Source organism: Chrysochloris asiatica, unplaced genomic scaffold, assembly GCF_000296735.1.
Source record: "Chrysochloris asiatica unplaced genomic scaffold, ChrAsi1.0 scaffold00025, whole genome shotgun sequence".
NCBI classification, from domain to species: domain Eukaryota; kingdom Metazoa; phylum Chordata; class Mammalia; order Afrosoricida; family Chrysochloridae; genus Chrysochloris; species Chrysochloris asiatica.
In genome coordinates, this window is record NW_006408543.1 from 10,988,221 (window position 1) to 11,010,618 (window position 22,398).

At 39.7% G+C, this 22,398-nt stretch overlaps 1 protein-coding gene across 1 annotated transcript in view; it reads left to right on the top strand.

Moving 5' to 3' along the window:
• The window catches only part of RCOR1 (REST corepressor 1), a 206,501-nt gene that overhangs the window by 122,925 nt on the left and 61,178 nt on the right, over window positions 1-22,398 (top strand). The window contains exon 3 of the mRNA XM_006839536.1: window positions 16,056-16,139. Coding sequence (XP_006839599.1) covers window positions 16,056-16,139 — 84 coding nt within the window. The remainder of the gene's footprint in view (window positions 1-16,055; window positions 16,140-22,398) is intronic.

A 22,398-nucleotide genomic window follows, 5' to 3' on the forward strand; every position in this document is an offset into this window, starting at 1 on the left:
GTTTATAGTCTCTTAATTATTTAGCAAGATTTCTTTCTTGATCTAAAATAAATGGGTACTTTATAATTTCTGAATGTATAAAGATTTTATTTTATCTTTTAATTATTGACATCTAATTGCACTGGAGCTCTGGTGTGGCGCTGTAGGATAAGCAAACAATCAAAGAAGCTGGATTTTTATGAAGAAGAATGTAGCATTAGGAGTGGAGGAAGACTCATGAAAAACCTGTGATATGCAAATGATACAATTTTGTTTACTGAAAGTGAAGAGGACTTAAAATATTTGTTGATGACGAACAAAAGACCACAGCCTTTGATATAGGTTGCACCTCAATGTAGATAAAACAAAAATCATCACTGGACGAATAAAAATAACATCATGATAAATGGAAAAAAGATGGAAGTTGTCAAAGATTTCATTTTACTTAGATCAACGATCAATACTTACAGAAACAGCTGCCGAAAGAAATGAAACAATGTATTGCATTAGGCAAATGTACTGCACAAGACCTCTTTAGAGTATTCAAGAGCAAAAAATACCCGAACTGTGGTATTTTTAATAGCCTCACATGCACGTGAAAATTGGACAATGAGTAAGGAAAACCATAATAAAAATGGATGCATTTGAGTTACGGTTTTGGAGAAGAAAATAAAAACACCATGGACTGTCAGAAGAACAAACAAATCTGTGTTGAAAGAAGTACAGCCAGAATGCTCCTCAGAAGTCAAGGATGGCCATATTTTGTCTCTCATATTTCAGACAGATTATCAGGAGGGACCAGTTCCCAGAGAAAGACATCATACTTGGTAAAGTGAAGGTTCAGAGAAAAAGCGAAAGACTCCTCAACAAAATGGATTGGCACAGTGGCAGCAGCTGTGGGCTCATGTCTGGCCATGATTGTGAGGTTGGCGCAGGACCAGACAGGCAATGTTTCCTTCTGTTGTGTATATGGCCGCGATGAGTCAATTCTGACTGGACGGCACCTAACAACATTTGAAAAGTGCTCAGAATTGCTTTTATGACCTTGTAATGGGCATTTTTGTAAATATTTTATAAATTTGCTTGAGAAGAATATTTATACTCTTAACTATTAGATGTTACTTTCTTAGCATGATGGTAAGTTTGCTGACTTCCAGTTTTCTGTCAATTTTTACCTTATTTTGAGGTTACTTTATTAGGTACTTTCCAAATTAGTTGTCTTGGCAGTGTGCGTTTCCTTGCTCCCACTTGCTTTGTTGGTTGATTTCGTGCTTCGTTTTAAAAAGAAGTGATGGAGGAGCCTGGTGGTGGTTATGTGCCATAGTGACTCTATATAAGGTTTCTGAGACTGTAAATCATTATGGGAACAGAAAGCCGCATCTTTCTCCCGTGGAACGGCTGCCCAGCTTGTAATCCACTACGCTGGAGTCCTGGTGTGGTGCTGTGGGTTAATGAGCCACACTGCAAAGCTGTTTGAACTGCAAGGTCAAGGTCGGCAGTTCAAGCTCACCAGCTGCTCCTTGGAAACCCTATACAGAGTCGCTATGGGTCGGAACCGACTCGACGACACTTAACTACAACAGCAACATATGAGCAATGTTCACAACTCTTTTTTTAAAAATTCTTTATCAGTTCAACTTTGCATTCCTTTCAGGACTCCCCCTGTGCAAATTCTTTACTGTAGGTTTTAGGCACAGTCTCCCAAAGGTTTTGTTTATCTGAAAACGTCTTTATTCTGCCATTGTTTCTGAGAACTTTGCAGGCTTTACTATTAAGATTGTCTGTCAATGCCTTACCTTAGTCCAGTCTCTGCCACATATTACTGTTGGAAATGGAATTGGTAGTTGAAGCCCCAGTGTTATGAGTCTTTATCTCAGGCTTCTTTAAGATCATCTTTTTGTCTCTCGTGTCCTTGTTTTATCATGATGGATCTAGATGTATTTTTCTGTTTAGTTATTCTGCTTGGTAGACATGATATTTCCTTTTTCTGTGGATTCATGTTTATAAAATGATCTGATTGTGTAAGAATGCTTAAAAAATTTGTGGAAAAAATTCTGTCTTTCAATTCCGTCTTCCATAAACTTTTTGAAGTGCCCTTATATTGTTTAAAATATCACCTCTCCTCAATTCTGTATTCTTTTTGGGGGGCCCGATTATTGTTAAGTACTGTCCAGTTGGTTCCGACTCATAGTGACCCTAAATAGGGTTTCCGAGGAGTGTCTGGTGGTTTTGAACCAACCTTGCAATTAGCAGTTCAGTGCTTATCCTACAGCACCACACCAGGACTCCTAATTAGATACATGCTTTTCTTTCTGTTTCTATCCTCTGTAATTCTTAACTCATATTTTATTTTTCATCTTCTTACCTATATGGTATATTATCAGTGATGTTTTAATTTAATAGCTCTTCAGCACTAATGAACATGCTCTTTAATTTTTATATATTTTATTTAGATGGCTATATGTTTTTAAAAAGTACTGCTTGGTTCTTTTTCAAACCTTCCTGGTAACTTTTGATACTGTCTTCTTGCTTACTCATTTTTGCAATTCCAACTTCTATGTTATAGAATAATTACAGGTCTTCTGACAGCAAGATCTGCAGTTCAGACCCACTGATTGCTCTTGGAAACCTTGTGCCAGGGTCACTATGAGTCAGAATTGACTAGACTGCACACGATAGCAACATTTCTTTAAATATTTTGTATATATTTATAATGTTATGTCTGGTAGTTAAAATATTGGAAGGTCAGGATCTACAGATCCTCATCTTTGAACCTGAGCTCATCCGGGTTGATGTTAACTGTGCCAACCTGCACACTTAGTCTATGAGAAAATCAGCTTTGTTTCTCTTCTGCTAGGCCAAGGATAATAAAAAGGGGGTCGTTTTTAATTCATAGTTACAGATTTTGAAAGTTGCTTGCTTGTTGCCCAAGTGATTTTAAGGCAATAGTTTGGTCTGTTTGTGGTCATTGCTTCACTATATGAACTATAAAAGTGTATAAGATCAAAGGTGCTGAAACACTGTGATTTTGCTTGTTTTTCTACTTTCTGTGGTTCTGAATGTCTCTCTATTGGAGCTCAGATTCCTAAACTTAAAAGAACGTATTTCGTTACCTTTGTAAGTAAGGCGGTGTAAGTTAGCCTGTTTTAGGAAAGGAGCAACAATACACGTAAGAAATAAGAAAGAAAGAGACGAGGAGAGGAACATGGCTTCAACAGCAGGCAGGTTTATTGAGAGTAAACCTGGGAGCACTCAGTCAAGAACCCTACAGACTGGGGTATTTAAGGCAGTGTAGTTATGGGTATAGTTCCAATGGCGGGCTTATGGAGATTTTCCTGAAACCTGAAACTACCGGGGGTGGGGGTGGGGGGGTGTCTCTGGGTATAATAAAGACTTTCCAGAGACTGGAAGCTTAAGCAGGACTTTTATTTGGTGCCACTTGGGGGCAGCTGCAATGCCATTTTGTTGATCAGGCGCAGGGTCCTTCAATACACATACCAAATAACCAGAAGGGGAACACAGTCAACCAACCCAGTGTCCACCAACTCATGAATGGGTAAATGAAATGGGGCTTACCCATATCTATCCGCACAACTGTATATTGCTCAGCCTTAAATAGAGTGACGTGGAAAAATTCTGTTGTCTTTAATACCAGTTTCCCCACAAGCTTTTTAAAGCCATCTCCTACATATTACAACATGGATGAATCTTGAAAACATTTTAAGTGAAGCTAGTCACAATTATAGGAGTCTATTAACGTAGTGGTTACGAATCGGGCTGTGAACCTTAAGGTCAGCGGTTCAAAACTACCATCCGCTCCGCGGGAGAAAGATGGGGCTTTTTACTCCCATTAAAGATTTACACCCTCGGAAACCCTATACAGGGTTGCTATGGGTCGGAACCGACTCGATGGCACTTAACAACAACAACAACATTCATAGGAAGTGCCCATACCTGGGAAGTCTGTAGAGACAGACTATAAATTAGTGATTGCTAAGATCTGGGACCCAGGAGGAAGGATGGGGAGATGGGACTTCCTGACATCGAGTGTTTGGGATTTCCTCTTGAAGCAATGAAAATGTACTAAAATTGACTGTGGTACTGGTTACACATATCCGTGAATATGCAGAAAACCATTAAATTGTGTATTTAAAATGAATGAATTCTATAGTGTGAGAATCGTCTCTCTATAAAGCTATGTTTAAAAAAAAAAAAAAAAAATGCTGCTTTGCTTCCAAACCGTTGAAAAAATCTAGTAAGGCGTTTACTACCGCACTGCTGTCTAGTTGATTCCAACTCTGATGACCTTGGAGGACACAATAGAACGGCCACACAGGGTTTCTGAGCTGAGCAGACAGCCTCATCTTTCTCCCGTGGAGCGATAAGTTACAGCGAATCACACAGTGAAAGCTCCTTCCATCTTAGTTATTTTTAAATGTTTTGAAATTATCCAAACATAAAAAAAGAAATAGAATTTGCATACCTACTGTCCATATTTGGAGCCCTGGTGGGCACTGTGGTCTAATGTATTAGACTGCAAGGTCGATAGTTAAGGCTCACCAGCCGCTCCTAGGAAACCGTATACAGGGTTGCTATGGGTTGGAATCGACTCCACGGCACTTAACCACAACAACATCCATATTTAACAAGCAATTATCTATCCTTTCTCTTTGCTTATTCAATCTCTGTGCAGACAAAATAATTCGGGAAGTTGAACTATATGAGTTTTTCCTATGGAGCTAGCAAATAGATATTTACACGTATGTATAGACTAAACCCACTGAAAACACTAAAAGGTGCCCCCCATTGCCTTCCAGTTGGTTCCCACTCATGGGGGACACCCTCATGGTGTTTAAGATACAGCTGCTGCTCCTTAGGATTTTCAGTGGTTGGCACAATGGGTTAAACATTGGGCTGCTAACCGAAAAGTTGTCAGTTCAATCCCACTGACTGCTCCATGGGAGAAAGATGAGGCACTCTGCTTCTGTAGAGATTTATAGCCCCAGAAAGCTGCTCTGCCTTGCCCTGTAGGGTTCCTGGGAGTCAGAAATGACTGGGTGGCAGTGAGTTTGGGTTGGCTTAATTGACCCACACCCTTCTTTCTTCGGGGAATTCACAATGTCAGCCTTTTGGATAGTGCAACCATTCGTGTCGCACATGAACTGTGTACTCACACATCTACAGGCAGTCCACTAGCTATGGCGTGTAGCTCACAGTTACAAACCAACATCCCTCTCCCCAAAGCACATTATACTAAACATTTGAGGTACAGACAGTGGTTCGTGTGATACAATGAATCATTTAATATGGGGTGCTGCGCATTAATGCACTGAACTGGAAGCTTGGCGGTTAAAGCTCACCAACTTGACAGCACAGAACAACAACAACAATAACCAATACTCTGAGAGTCCTGGTATGTGATGCAGGATAATGCACTGGACCACAAGGTTAGTTTGAGCCACAAGGCAGTGGTTCAAACCCACCAGTTGCTCCCCAGAAATGTTAGACAAGTGTCCCTGTAAGTTGGAACCGACTCTATGGCACTTAACAACAATAACTACAACCGCTCATAGTTTGTGGTGGTGGTAGTTGTATGCATTGAGTCAGTTCAGACTCATGGCCACCCTGTGTAAGGTTTCCAGGGCTGTAAATCTTTACTGCAACAGAAAGCAACTGGTAGGTTCAAACTGCTGACTTTGCAGTTAGCAGCCCAGCTTGTAACTCAGTAAGCTACCAGAGTTCCTGCTCATAGTTTGTAACTCACACCAAATGGCTCTTTTCCTGATGGATCTGGGAAAGAGAAGGTGGGGGAAGATCCTGAAAAGATTTTATCATTGAGTTGTGAGTGATTGTTAACAGGGCTATTTGTGATTGGTAAACACTTAGGATTCTTATATGGAGGTTAGTCAGTTTTGTCATCCACCTGGGTATAAAATGAACCATCTGAGCAGCAGGAAAGGGGATCTCATTACCATCAAGGAAAAAGAGCTAGAAGTGGAGCCTGTTATTTAAACCCCGAGATACCTCCACATTGAACCTCCTCAATCCAGGGCCAGAGAGCTGTGACATCAGAGAAGCAGCAGCAAATCCAGAGCCAGAGCATTGGGCTGCCTAGTCCACAGATTGAGTTGATTGCCTTTTGGCAGGAGTCTTGCTTACAGAGTAGGATGCCTCCAAGTACTTATTTGAAAAACTAAGTTTGCTGACCCTGGGAGCTCGAGCTGAGTACCTTTAATTGACAGAGGCTTATAGCAGAGTGGAATACCCTTTGGACATTTATCAGCAGTGCTAAAATCACTTTATAACCTTGTCAAAGCGGTCAGGCCATGGGGCCAAAGACAAGAGAGAGGCCTGCTTACAGACACAACAGAAAACAAGCTGTCCTGACCAAAGAACTGCAGCCTGAACATTTCTAGGCCTGAATTGTAACTTGTTAACTAACCTAATAAGGAGCTCTGGTAGCGTAGTGGTTACGAATCGGGCTGCGAGCCACAAGGTCAGCAGTTCGAAACTACCAGCTGTTCGTGTGAGAAAGATGAGGCTTTCTGCTCCCATAAAGATTTACAGCCTCAGAAACGCTGTACAGGGTCACTATGAGTTGGAACCGACTCCGCGGCACATAACAACAACAACAACAACTTCCCTAATAAAGTCCATAATTTTGAGTATGGTCTGTGTGATGATTGCAATGAATTATGAAGCTCAGCTTAGAAGGAGAGAGTGTTCTTAATAGGGCAGTTTGTGTCAGAATTGATAAAGAAGGTTGTACTGTGGAGACATGTCTGATCTCAGCTTCATAGGAATTGGCCTAATTCTGATGACTTTTGATTCTCCTTCCCCCAAGTGAAGTAAGAGGAGGTCAGATGTCTACCTCCATGCCTTTTTAAGAGTTTGTAATAACAATTGCTGTTGTTGTTGTTAAGTGGCAGTTCTGACCCATAGTGACCTTGTATAGGGTTTCCGAGGAGCATCTGGTGAGTTTGAACCGCAGACTTTGCGGTCCAGCGTGTTAACCAGCAGCGCCATACCAGGACTCCTTAATAACATTTGTTGGTGTTGTTGATAGTGCTGTTGAGCCAGTTCTGACCCATAGTGACCCAGTATAGGGTTTCCAAGGAGTGGCTGGTGAGCTTGAACCTCTGACCTTGTGGTGCAAGCTGACTTTGCAGTCCAGCACATTTATCCACAGTACCACACCATAACATTATTACTTGTATGTATTTTCACGTTAAAGATGTTTTAATATACGTGGAAATGTTTCTTTAAAGTGTTATGCATACAAAAGTACACTAAGACCAATGACTTCTTCACTGCAAATACCTTTTTAAAGCAACATATAAGATGACTATACATCTTGACCTCATAGAATGGAATATACAGAAATTAAATTGACTTAGCTCTGGGAGCTAGTGGTTACGAATTGGACTGTGAACTTTAAGGTCAGCGGTTCAAAACTACCATCCGCTCCGCGGGAGAAAGATGGGGCTTTTTACTCCCATTAAAGATTTACACCCTCGGAAACCCTGTACAGGGTCGCTATGGGTCAGAACCGACTCGACGGCACTTAACGACAACAACAACATTTGTGTAAAGAGATGGTAGAAAGCTCCATATTATCAGTAAAACCAAGGCCAGTGAAACAGACCATCAACTGTTCATATGCAAGTTCAGACTGACATTAAAGAAAATTAAAGCAAGTCCATGAGAGCCAAAATTTGACCTTGAACACGGACCACCTGAATTTAAAGATCATATTAAGAACAGATTTATTTCATGCATTAAACACTTATGACTGAAAACCGGAAAAGTTTTGGGATGACATCAAGAACATCATACAAGAAGAAAGTAAAAGGTATTAAAACAAGAAAAAAGGAAAAGATTAAATGGATGTCAGAAGAGACTCTGAAACTTGCTCTCCAACGTAGAGATGCTAAAACGAGTGGAAGAAATAAGGAGGTAAAAGAGCTGATCAAAGGGCAGATTGAGAAGACAAAGCCAAGTGTTACTACGAAATGTACAAAGATCTGAAGTTAGCAAACCAAAAGGGAAGAACACACTCAGCATTTCCAAAGCTGAAAAAAAGAACTGAAGAGAAAATGCAATTTGGGGCAAAATATTTAATGTTGGCAGAAATCATCAAGAGATGGAAGGAATACACAGAGTCACTGTACCAAAAGGAAATGGTTAATGTTCAAACGTTTGAAGAGATAGCATATGATCAAGAGCCAATGATAATAAAGGAGAATTCCAAGGTGCACTGAAGGCATTGGCAGACAACAAGGCTCCTATAATTGACAGAATACAAATTGCAATCTTTCAACAAACTGATGCAGTCACTGGGATGCACTCACTCATTATGTCAAGAAATTTGGAAGATATCTGCTTGGCCAACTGATTGGAAAAGATCCATATTTGTGCCCATTTCAAAGAGAGGTGACCCAATGGAATGTGGAAGTCATTGGATAATATCATTAATAGCACATACAGTAAAATTTTACTAAAGATAATTTTTAAATGGCTGTAACAGTACATTGACAGGGAACTGCCAGAGGTTCAAGCTGAATTCAGATGGGGATATGAAATGGGGGATATCATTCCTGAGGTCAGAGGGATCTTGCCTGAAGGCAGAGAATACCGGAAAAATGTTTGCCTGTGCTTTATTGATTACTCAGAGGCTTTCCACTGTGTGGATCATGACCAGTTATGGACACCATTGCAAAGAATGAGTATTCCGAACTCTTAATTGTGCCCATTAGGAACCTTTACATAAGTCAAGAGACAGTCATTCGAACAGAACAAGAGGACACTGAATGGTGTAAAATCAGGAAGTGTGCACCGATGTTGTGTTCTTTCACCATACTTATTCAATCTGTATGCTGAGTAAATAATCAAAGAAATTGTACTATATGAAGAAAAACATGGTATCAGGATTGGAGAAAGATTCATTAAGAACCTGTGATATGCAGCTGATTCAACCTTGCTTGCTTAAAGCAAAGAAGACTTAAAATACTTAACCACAGCTTTTGTATGGGTTGTACCTTAATGTAAAGAAAACAAAAATCCTCACCACTGGACCAATAAATAACATCATGTAAGTAGAGAGAAGACTAAAGTTGTCAAAGACTTCTTTTTGCTTGGATCCACAATCAGCAGTCAAGAAATCAAACAACATACGGCATTTGGCAAATCTGCTGCACAAGTCCTCTTTTTTTTTTTTTTTTTTTTTTTTTTATTGTGAATTGAGTGATAGCTTACATGGGAGAATATCAGTTTTACACTCATCCTATCATATTTTGTTTCATTATAATGATTACAGTCCTCTCCATGCATCATCATCATTGAACAGTATTTCCTTCTATCTATTCCCACTGGTTTGGGGTTTCTTTTTGGATGTACACCAAAACACTCAGGAACATACAGTCATTCAAACAACCAAGGGGTACACTCTGCAAGCCTGCCCCCTAGCCGTCAGCACACAGCCCATCTCCCTCCATGAGTCTAGAGTCCAATTGCTCCATCTCTCCATGTCATTATCTCTGCCTCCGTGTCTGGTGTCACTACATCTCTGGATAGGGTTCCACATTCCATTCCCGCTCTTCTCCCTTGGTGGTCCCAGGGTCCTCAGTTCCTGGACTGTAAGATCAACCACTCCTCACTTTTTGCTACAAAACTTCTACCATTACAGTTACAACAATCACAATAACAATTACTCACTGTTGAATCATAAGAAATTTATCTCCATCTCCTTTCACCAGACCTGTCTAGACAGGATGAAAACCACTCAGTGGGGATTCTACGCCCCACCCCCGCAAACTCTGAAACTAAACTTCCTCTTGAAAACTTTAAGCCATTCACACTTCTGCACAAGATCTCTTTAAAGTGTTTATGAGCAAAGATGTCAATTTGAGGACTAAAGTGCACCTGACCCAAACCATGGTATTTTCAGTAGCCTCATATAAGTGTGAAAGTTGGACAATGGATAAGGAAGACCACTGAAGAATTGATGCATTTGAGTTATGGTGTTGAAGAAGAATATTAAAAGTACCGTGGACTGCCAGAAGAACAAACAAATCTGTGTTGGAACCAGCACAACCAGAATGCTCCTTAGAAGCCAGGATGGCCAGACTTTGTCTCTCATACTTCAGTTAAAACATCATGCTTGGTAAAGTAGAGGGACAGTGAAAAAGAGGGAGACCCTTAACAAGAAGGATTGGTACAGTAGCAATGGACTGAAGCGCAAGAATGATTGTGAGTTTGGACAAGACCTGGCAGTGTTTTGTTCTGTTGTGCATAGGGTTGCTATGTGTCAGGACTTGCTCAATAACAAGACAAACGATTGAGTAACTGACTTTAGATGCATACATACCTAACTATTCCTTACCTACAAATGTGTCTTTAAGACAGGCTTAGGAATGGAACTCGGAACTGGCTTGTAATCTGGGGACTGCCCGTATATAATTCTATCTATTTGTATTGATAGAAGCATGGAAGGAGCTCTGGTAGCGTAGTGGTTACTAATCAGGCGGCAACCTCAGGGTCAGCTGTTCAAAGCTACCAGCTGTTCCGTGGGAGATAGATGAGGCTTTCTGCTCCCGTAAAGATTTACAGCCTCGGAAACCCTGTACAGGGTCGCTATGAGTCGGAACCAACTGCACGGCACATAACAACATTTGTATTGAAAACCATGAGTTCATACTGATCCTGTTGATTCCAGTCCAGCATCCCTGAATTCATTATAGCCTTTGCCTTTTCATGTTTGTAATTCTTTCTCTTGCATAATTATTTGAGATGTATTCATATGTGTAGCCCATTCCTTTTTATTACTGAGTAATATTCCATTAAGGAGCTCTGGTAGCATAGTGGTTACAAGTTGGGCTGCTAACATTACGGTCAGCAGTTCAAAACTACCAGCCATTCTGCAAGAGAAAGATGAAGATTTCTGCTCCCATAAAGGTTTACAACCTCAGAAACCCTATGTTGTTGTTGTTAAGTGCCGTCGAGTCGGTTCCGACCCATAGCGACTCTGAACGGGGTCTCTGAGGCTGTAAATCTTTATGGGAGCAGAAAGCCTCATCTTTCACCCGCAGAGCAGCTGGTAGTTTCGAATTGCTGACTTTGAGGTTCGCAGCCCGATTTGTAACCACTATGTTACCAGAGCTCCTAGACAGGGTTACTATCAGTCGGAACAGACTCCATGGCACACTACCACCACCACCAGCATTCCATTGAATCAACATACAGTAAAATCCCAAAAGTCCAGAACCTGCCGTGTAAGACAAAAACCTGTAAGGAGAAGGAAAATCAAACTGTTTCCCACTAAAACCAGTGATAGATAAATGGTAAGACTGCACCCTGTCAAAAGCAGAAATCTTGCGAGACCCCCTGAAAAAAGGCAGCCCTGTTGAGTTCCAGCTCTCATAGGTTTCACTGTGCCACAGTTTTAGAATACTGCCAAGCTTTTCCCTCAATGTGTGTACCATTGTACATCCCCCAGCAGTGCCTGAGACTTCTAGTTCTTTATTTTCTCCCTATCATTTGGTATTTTCATCCTTTTTAATTTTGTACTTTTTAATACATGTCATTTTGGTTTGAATTCACATTTTCCCAATAAATAATGATTTTAGCCTATTGTCATGTGCTCATTCTTTGGTGAACTATCTGTTGATATATTCTGTTCATTTAAAACCAGGTTTTCTTTATATTTTTGGATGAACATCTGTTTCTAAATCAACAGTGTGGTTTATGATTCTTTTCTTTCAATCCCTCTGACTTGATTCCCTCTTCTTCCCAGTCATGTCATTCAGAGAACACATCTTCTTCCTCTTGATGGAGTCCACCTCAGGAATGTGTTCTCTTCCAGATCGTGCTTTCAGTGTCAAATCGAAAATCGCCTTTTCTAGCCCAAGGTCAAAACTTTTTTCTCTTATGTCTTCTAAGAATTTTTATAATTTTTGGTTTCACACTTAAAAGTCTATGATTCATCCCACCCCCTCCACACACAGAGTGGGCAGAGATGGGCAACTTGGACATTGGATACCCAAATGGGGAGATAGGGACTACAAAGGCAAGAAGTGACTGGCTTACAAGCTTTCAAGAGGGAACCTAGTGCTAGGGAGCATGGAGGAAGTCAGAATCTCCAGTGAGTACTATCCAATCTGTCTAGGTGGAGCTGATGAAATGAAATACAGATGGTTTACTCACGATACTGTAGTGAATAATGGTTATCAAGACGGATTGTGAGGGTTGGAAATGCAAAGGTAGACGTTTTGTAGCAAGGAAAGGGAGTGATTATTTCTCCAGTCCAGGAGCAGAGGTCTCTGGGACCACCATCAGAGAAAAAGCCGATAGAGGGACCCTACCCAGAGAAGCAGGGACAACTGAGATGGAGACAGAGACGATGACATGGAGTGATGAAGCAGCTGGGGACTTTGGATTCAAAGAGGGAGAAGGACTGTGGGCCGGAGACTTGGGGTGGGGGGGGTATTGTAGAGGACGGGTTTCTAGGATATGCCCTTTGGTCGGAAGATGATGCATGAAGGGGATTGGAACCATGGCAATGAGATGATATATGATGGAATGAATGTAAAACTAAAGTTCTCTCATGTAAACTATCATATAATTCACAATAAAACATTAAAAAAAAAAGTCTATGATTCATTGCCTAATGTACATAGTATGGATTCAAGTTCACCTTTTTCTCCCCTTGCATTTGTTCCAGCATCATTTATTGAAAATATTCTTTTTCTTCATAGAAATTTCCTTTTCACCTTTGTAGAAAATGAATTGGTCATGTATGGTTCTATTTTTGAATTCCATTTTTTTTTTCCAATACACCACTATCGATTATGAAATCTTTGTAATTAGTCTTGAGTCAGTGTGTGAAACTCCTATTTTTTCTTTTTCAAAGTTGTCTTGGCTATTATAGGTACTTTCCATTTCCATATAAATTTTAGAATCAGTTTGTCAGTTTGTATAAAGAAGTGCACTGGGATAGTGATGAAACCAGAGAGCACTTTGGGGAGAATTGCCATGTTAATAATGTGTAGTCTTTTGATCTACCTACATGTGGTATAAGGAGCTCTGGTAGCGTAGTGGTTACAAATCAGGCTGCAAACTGCAAGGTCAGCAGTTCGAAATTATCAGCTGTTCCCCAGGAGAAAGATGAGGCTTTCTGCTCCCGTAAACACTTATAGCCGCGGAAACCCTGTACAGGGCAGGGTCGCTATGAGTCGGAACTGACTCCATAGCACATAAGCACTACCACCACCAGCTATGGTATAATCTGTCTGTTAGGTTATTAGACTTTCTCAACAGTGGTTTTATAGTTTTCAGTTACAGATTTTATGCATCTTTTGTCAGACCTATTCCTAAGTTTTTCGTGTTTGTGGTTGGTGTTTTTCAATTTTCATTTCTGATTGTTAATTGCTAGCATATAGAAAGACAAATCATTTTAAAATACTGATATTGTTTCCAGTAACCTTTAAACATTCTTTAATAGGTATTTGTAGAAACTGTAGACTTTTCTATACCAGGTGATCATGTAGTCTCTGAATAAAGACAGTTTTAAGTCTTCCGTTCTTTTGAAATACAGCAATGCTCTTTTGTTTTTCATCCCGTTTTGTCACCCTGTGCCCCACATATCCTTGTTGATTAAAAAAAAATTTTTTTGGATTATGTGTAACATTGACATTGTTAACTATTCACTATATACAAAACTATAGGAGCTCTGGTAGCGTAGTGGTTACGAATCGGGCTGCGAACCTTAAGGTCAGCGGTTCAAAATTACCAGTCGCTCTGCGGGAGAAAGATGAGGCTTTCTACTCCCGTAAGGATTTACACCCTCGGAAACCTTGTACAGGGTCGCTATGGGTTGGAACCGACTCAACGGCACTTAACAACAATATATAAAACTATACTCAAAAATAGTCACCTCTGTCCCTTTTACTGTATTTTTTTCTCTCCATTCTTTACATCATGTTTCTGCCCACCCCACCAATTTTTCTTTTAATCTCGCCTAACTCATAGTGTTTAATGGTCACATTTTCAGAAGAGTTTATTTTTTAAAGAAAGGGGGGATAAAAGGATAAAATGACTTAAAAATGAAAGCGTTTGGGCCTACCTAGTATAATGAAATGGTTAGTTGAAGCTTTACTCTCCTGTGTCTTTTGTACCTTGACCGACAGAGTTTTAAGTGTCTTTGCTCTAGTATATGACCATTGTTTGCCTTAATCTACTTACACATGCTGCCTCAACATTTGACACTTGTAAACCTTTGGCCTACTGGTTTCCATCACAGATTTTTAAGAATTTGAATGTATTTCTTTCCGGTTAAATTTTTAAAATAAAGTTGTTAGAAGGAGTCTTATTGTTAAGTCAAAAACAACAACAACAAAAACTTACTATAGCAAAGAAGGATAAGGGGGACCAAAGCACGTTAAGTTGTCTAAGGTCATTGCTTCAAAGAAAAGTGGAGAAAGACTGCTGAGGAAAGATCCAAAATGTGGACATTATGAATTGCACAAGATTAAAAGTTGAATTTACATTTTAAAAGACTATTTGAGCCCCTTGTCACATGTGGCTTCCTTTGGGGATGTCCAGTGTCTGAAAGCAGAGGCTGTAAAGTGTAGTGCTGTAGGCCTGGCCTGCAGATCCACTTGGCCTGTTTAGTCCTGGCTGAATGACCTCAGCCAGGGAATAAGAACTGTACCTACTAACTCACCTGTCAGCTATTGTACTGGGGTGATTTGCATGTTGCTATGATGCTGATGGTGCAGTAAGTTATGCGTTGGGCTGGTAACTACACGGTCAGCAGTTTAAATCCACCAACCCCTCTGCGGGAGAATGAGGATGCTTTCTGCTCCCATAAAGGTTACAGCCTCAGAAACCCAACAAGGGGTCACTGTGAGTCCAAATTGACTCAATGGCAATTTATATAGTTTTTGGTTGGCATGTTGTTGGAAGCTATGCCAACCCTCATATTAAAAATACCAGCTGAGTTAGCCATAGTGATGGGTCTCCGTGGAACTTCCAGACAAAGGCCAACTAGGAAAAAAGACCTGGCAATCTTCTGAGAACAATTGACCAGTGAGAACCTTAGATACACCATAATATAATCTGATGTAGTATCAGAAGATGAGCCCCTCAGGTTGGAAGGCACTCAAAATATGACTAGGAAGAGCTGCCTCCTCAAGTTGACCTCAATGATAGAGATTGAGTAAAATTTTTGGGACCAGCCTTCATTTACTGATATAGCATGCTTCAAATGAGAAGAAATCGCTGCAAACACCCTTTAGTAGCCAACATAATGCATTGGGCAAAAATGTCATTTTGAAGCCTTAAGTAAGGTTGCACCTAACCCTAAGCCATGGCATTTTCAGTTGCCTTATGTGCATGCAAACCTGGGCAATGAATAAGGAAGACCAAATAATTGATGCCTTTGAATTAATGATGCTGTGTTGAACTGCCAGAAGAACAAACAAATCTGTCTTGTAGGAAGTACAACCAGAATGCTTTTTAGAAGGGAGGGGGGAGGATGGCGAGATTCTTGTCTCGTGTACTTTGGACATGTAATCAAGAGCTACCAGTTCCTGGAGAAGGACATCACGCTTGGTAAATCATAGAATCAGTGAAAAAGAGGAAGCTTCCCCCCCCCGAGGCACCTCTGGGCTCAAGCATAGATTGTAAGGACGGTGCTGGGTCCAGCAGTGCTTTGTTCTGTCGTACATGAGGTTGCTGTGAGTCAGAGCTGACTCAGTGGCACCTGTCAACAACAACTCCACTCAGTACTTATTTCTTAAGTTGTTTTTGAGGGGAAAAAAAAGCTAAAGTAGAAAAGGACTTGGCAGTAGAATTGTTTCAGCTGATTCAGGAGCCACCCCCAGCAATCTCTCCACCCTGTGCTGCTAAGTGCATGGTTTCCATTAAGACTGGTTTCATAGAAGGTGGGTGATGTCATCCTGTTCTGAGGTTTAAAGACCAGTGTTGTTGTTATTCATTGCTTGTTACATCTGTTCATTCATTATAATTACATAAGAGTTTTCTGTTTTTTTTTGTTTTTGTTTTTTTTTTCTATCAAGCTAAACTGGCAAGACGTAGTCAAGAAAGAGAAAATCTTGGTATGCTGGTCTGGTCACCTAACCAGAATCTCTCAGAGGCAAAACGTAAGTCTTGGAGCACCTTTCCTTTGTATACTTTTTAGTTCATGTAAGGTGGTAAGGGCACTTTTGTGAAAGCAGAAGGGCAGGGAAAGGAGAAAATTGGATAAGTGGATTTACATTGAGGGCAATGCAATTATTGAGACTAAACGAAGTATGTATGAATTGAATGTAAAACTAATGACCTGCTCTGTAAACCTTCAATCAGTTTACAATAAAAAGTTGTTGTTGTTTATTAAAAAGCACCTTTGTGTCTAAAAAAAAATCCCAACTTAAATTCCATTTCTCATAAGTTCTCCATTTTCTCTTCAAAAGAAATAATTTGAAGAGTTTGGAATTACATTTTTTATTCATCTTGTGGTGTTACAGTTTTACACTTTCCCCAAAATGTTCTGTAAGCTAATACTGATATATCTAGGTAGAAAGGCTTAAGAGTGGAAAGAAAATTATAGTCCAGGGTCTACCTCCCACAGCTGGGAATTTATAGCTTTATAAAGACAGAGAGATAAGCCCATTTTTAATTTGAAGGGTAACAAAGACCATATTATTATTATTAGAGATAGGCCTTGGAAGACCTGCTTAGCTGGGAGTAAAATTTTGAATTGGCAGCTTATTTGTTTTATGCCCTTAAAAGTTTATTAGGATGAATAATCTGAGCTACCTTTAATATTTTGGGGGGCGTGGGGGAGGGAGGAATGATAGTAATTGTATTTTCAGAGTATGATTTCTCAGATTTTCTGTTCAGTTGACACCATACAAGATTAATTTTGTATATGATGCATTACCATAGTTAAACTGCTATTTTCAAAGTCTTTATTTCTTCATAACTTCATGAGAGAGAATGAAAACTAGATCCCCTTTTTAAGGGTGTCCACAGCGACCCTATGTACAAAACAACGAAACACTGCCCGGTCCTGGGCCAGCCTCACAATTGTTGCCACACTTGAGCCCATTGATGCTGCCACTTTGCCAGTCCATCTCACTAGGGGTCTTCCTCTTTTTCTGTGACCCTCCACCTTAACCAAACGTGGTATCCTTCTCCAGTGACCAGTCCCTCCTAACCCATTTCGCTGGGTCTCTTCCTCTGTTTCTCTGACCCTCCACCTTACCAAACATGATAGCCTTCTCCAATGACTGATCCTTCCTGAAAGTATGTCTCAAGTATGAGAGACGAAGTTTGGCCATCCTGTCCTCCAAGAAGCACTCTGGCTGCACTTCTTCTAACACAGATCTGTTTGTTCTTTTGGCAGTCCATGGCACTTTCATTATTCTCCTCCAACACCATAACTCAAAAGCATCAATTCTTCTACGGTCTTCTTTATTCGCATTCATGCGAGGTTATTAAAAATACCATGTCTTGGGTCAGGCGCACCTTAGTCCTCAAGCTGACATCTTTGCTCTTCAACACTTGAAAAAGGTCTTGTGCAGCAGATTTGCCTAATGCAATACGTCATTTGATTTCTTGACTTCCATGAGTGTTGATAGTTATCCAAGAAGAATGAAATCCTTGACAACTTCAGTCTTTTCTCCGTTGATAAGAATGTTGTCTATTGGTCCAGTGGTGAGGATTTAAGTCCTCTTCACTTTCAGCAGGCAAGGTTTTTTCATCTGCATATCGCAGGTGGTTAATGAGTCATCCTCCAATCCTGATGCCACGTTTTTCTTCATATAACCCAGCTTCTCATATTAAAATGCTCAGCATAAAGGTTGAATAACTATGGTGAAAGAATACAAACTTGTTGCATACGTTTCTTAATTTTAAACCATTCAGTGTTCCCATGTTCTGTTCGAACAGCTGCCTCTTGGTCCGTGTACAGATTCCTCATGAGCACAATTAAGTGTTCAGGAATACTTGAACTTCACAGTGTTGTCCATAGCTTGTCATGATCCACACAATTGAAAGCCTTTGCATACTCAATAAAGCATAGGTAAACATCTTTCTGGTATTCTCTGCTTTCTGCCAAGATCTATCAGACACCAGCAGTGATAACCCTCATTCCACAGCCTCTTCTGAATCCGGCCTGAACCTCTGGGAAGTTCTCTGTCAATGTATGCTTTTAGCTGTTTCTATATTTCCTTTAGTAAAACTTCACTCACATGGGATATCAAAGATATTGTCCAATGGTTTCCGCATTCCATTGGGTCACCTTTCTTTGGAATGGGCACAAATACAGATCTCTTCCAATCAGTTAGCCAGATAGTTGTCTTCCAAATTTCTTGGCATAGATGAGTGAGATGGGCTGTCTTACTTTCTTGAAAGATTTCAGTTTTTATTCCATCAATTCCTGGTGCCTTGTTCTTTGCCAATTCCTTCAATGCACCTTGGACTTCTTCCTTTAGGATCATTGGCTCTTGATCATATGCTACCTCTTGAAATGGTTGAACATCAACCATGCCCTTTTGGTACAGTGACTCTGTGTATTCCTTCCATCTTCTTTTGATGCTTTTTGCATCACTCAATATTTTGCCCAGAGAATGCTTCAATAACAAAAGTCAAGGCTAGATTTTTTTCTTCAGTTCCCCCAGCTTGATAAATGTTGAGTGTGTTCCTCCTTTTTGGTTTTCTGACTCCAGATCTTTGCACATTTTGTTGACATCTAACAACAACAACAGGCTGGGTGATCTTTATGGGATCTGTGAACTCAGAAATCACGTGGAAGATTTTCCATACATGTGCATTTTTCTGGAGAGAAGATACTGACTTCTCTGAGGGGTTAAGAACCATTGCTCCAGGATATAAAGATGATCAGTGGTGATTGTCTCTAAGGACTTTATTACTGTGTGTGTATAGGCTGAAATGCTTAGGCTCCATCAGGAGCTCCCAAGTTGTGTTTTGAAGCTTTAAATTGGTTTCCACTGCCAGACAAGTCTAACAGATGATGCATTTTATATCCTCCTCTTGGATATTCAGAATGCTTGATTCTGGGGCACTGAGAATTCATTGTCAAGACTCGTGTTTAACCTTCATCCAGAAGGATCTGTGTTTTGTTTTTTTGTGGGTTTGTGTTTTGTTTTGTTTTTTAAATACATTACTTCTCCTCCATGAAACACAGGAAAATTGACGACTCTTAGTAATGGAGCTTTAGCAATAATACAATAATCTTCCCAGTCTAATCTCATTTTTAAGGAATATCATTATGTTACCTTCTTTAGGCAGCTATTTTATGAGTTTGTAAGGGAGAACACAGCAGGAGCAGGAAGCGTATTGGCTTTTCTTGTGCCTTTTTCTGTGCTTGAGGAGGGAAGCCTTTTAAGTTATTTCCTGAGGGTTTTTGTTTTCTTTCCTTTCAGCATTTTCAGTAACTTACAGAAGTAATCTATTCCATTTTAGAACATGCTGTTCTTTCTTGCACAGAGCTGAAAATCTGCCTCCTTGTGATTTTTAAAGCTTTGTTTCCCTGATCTCTGCTAATTAAGGCTGTTTCCATATGAGTTTTAGATAGTCATTCATACTGTCTCTCTTACAACCTTAATTTAAGCTAAATCTACCTAGCTGTTTTCTTGTTTGTTTTTCCCCAGATGATATGAATTCTGGATCTCATTTCATCTCTGTTGCTCTCCTGGATATATTCCAGTTGGTCACAATGCCCAGCTTAAATTATGGTGTCCAGAACTGAAAACTATTCATCATGATATTTTGTTGAATCTTTATGCGAAGTATAGTGCTAAAATATGGTTGCCATGCTTCTGTGTCACTCAGTCTTCACAATAACACAAGGGCAACTTTTTGCCTCCAATTTACAGATGAATATTCCACAGTTCAAAGAGGATTTTACAAAATTAACAGGTAGTCAGTGATGAAGCCAGGAATAGCCTCCAAGTTTAGAACATCACTTATGGGTCATGTTCTAAACATGTTGAGTTTGTTAAGTCTCTGTCTACTGCATGTACTTCTTTTATTATTGCCTCCTGTACAGGGTCACTATGGGTCGGAACTGACTCGAAGGCACTTAACAACAACAACAACAATATTAAGGAGCTCTGGTAGCGTATTAGTTACGAGTCGGGCTGCCAACCTTAAGGTCAGCAGTTCCAAAATACCAACGGTTTCATGGGAGAAAGATGAGGCATTCTGCTCCCGTAAAGATTTACAGCCTCGGAAACCCTGTGCAAGGGTCACGCTATGAGTTGGAACCGACTCCACAGTACTTAACAACAACAATATTGTATTTGGTATCTTTTACTACCATATTATTCATTGGAATCTTTGAAATCAGAACTTAATTTTAATATATCTTGTCTTAACTAGCCCTAAAAGAAAAGAGCAGAATATGGAAACCTTTTTAAAACTTTTAAACAAAGATTGTGTCTAAAAATTTCAATTTATAAATCCTGCTCACACAGGTTAAAAATTTTAAAAGCCTTAAAAAACAATGCTTATATATTGTTGGATATTAAGACATAGCAAAGTATAAAGACTTTTTTGTCCATAGCTTGTCATGACCCACAATATCATAAGTCTTTGCATAGTCAATAAAGCATAGGTTTATTACTATTCCATTATTCAGAGATATTGTTGTTGTTAAGCGCCAGCAAGTTGATTCTGACTCATAACAACCTTGTACAAGGTTTCTGAGGAGTAGCTGGTGGGTTTGAATAGCTGACCTTGTGGTTAGCAGTCCATTGCTTATCCTAGAGTGCCACACCAGGACTCCTGCTCAGAGCTAACCATTATTAAACATTTAGGAGTCTTTCTTCCAATCTTTGCATAATTGAAGTGGTGGTGTGCCCAATGTGGGTGTGGATTACCCTGAACCTGGACTAAGCCCTCCCTGTGTTGTTAAAGGTCTTCTAACATTTTTAATAACCATGTAATATTCCATTATATCAGTGTATTTAATCATTCTTCTAAATACTTAGGTTGTTTTTGATTGGTTGCTATTAAAAGAAAGCTACACTAGAACAGAGTAATAGCACATTGTCGTTTAAAATATTTTCTGAAGACATTTTTCTTAGAGATGGAATTGTGACCTGAAGAGAATTTTTGTAGTGCCCAAATGCAAAGATGTGTAAGCATAGTGTGGTTCCTTGATGTGGTTTTGGGTTTTCATAATCAGATCCTTTTTGTGCAACTTTGGGACTCATACTCCTTATTATTAATCTAACCATACTTAAGCATATAGTGTTAATGCAAACAAGTATATAAAATTAGCTGTTTTGCTGTCCGTCTTCTCCTTGCCTCCTCCCATTTAATATACATATAGAAAAAATCTTTCTCATGTGTCTTTTTCATTTTGAAAGAATATGTAAATCTTGATTGTTAGCATTTCTTCTGACTTTAAATAGAAATGAGATTAAGAACAGATAATGGAGCTCTAGTAGAGATCCAAAAGTCTGTGTCAAATTGTATGTAGATCTCCAGCATTGACTGTGTTGGCTTCTCCTCAAAGGATTCTTCAGAGGGTTACTGAAAGTTAAAGTATCTTATGATTATAAAAATAAATGTTCATTATAGAAAGTTCTATCCATTTGGAATATAATAGAATGTAGCCAATTAAAGCCTGCTCTAGCCACTATTGACAATGCATGTTTTCCCTAATATTTTTATGAGTATTAACAAGTATTTCATTTTTTTATCAACAAATATGGCTGTTCAACAATTTGTTCTTAATATATCTCTGGAATTGTACCATTTCAGTGCATTTGCTTAATTTTTAACTGCAACAAATAATTGTTGTTGTTAGGTGCTTCAAGTCAGTTCCGACTCATAGCAAATCTGTGCACAACAGATCGAAACCTGCCCATTTCATGAGCCATCCTTACAATTGTTGTTATGCTAAAAACCCATTGCTGCTGCCACTATGCCAGTCCATCCCGTGTGGGGTCTTCCTCTTTCTTTGCTGACTCTCCACTTTACCTAGCATAATGTCCTTCTCTGGGGACTGGTCCCTCCTGATAGTATGTCCAAAGTATGAGACGGCGCCTCACCGTCCTAGCTTCTAAAGATCATTCTGCCTATACTTCTTCCAACACAGATTTGTTTGTTCTTCTGACAGTCCATGGTACTTATAATATTCTTCTCCAGCATCATAACTCAAATGCATCAATTTTCTACAGTCTTTGTTATTTGTTGTCCAACTTTCACATGCATCTGAGGCTATGGCTTGAGTCAGGTGCATCTTAGTCCTCAGATTGAAATCTTTGCTCTTTAATATTTTAAAGTGGTCTTGTGTAACAGATTTGTCAAATGCAGTAGATTGTTTGATTTCTTGACTGTGGCTTCCATGAGTGTTGATTGCTGTTGTTGTTAAGTGCTACTAAGTCA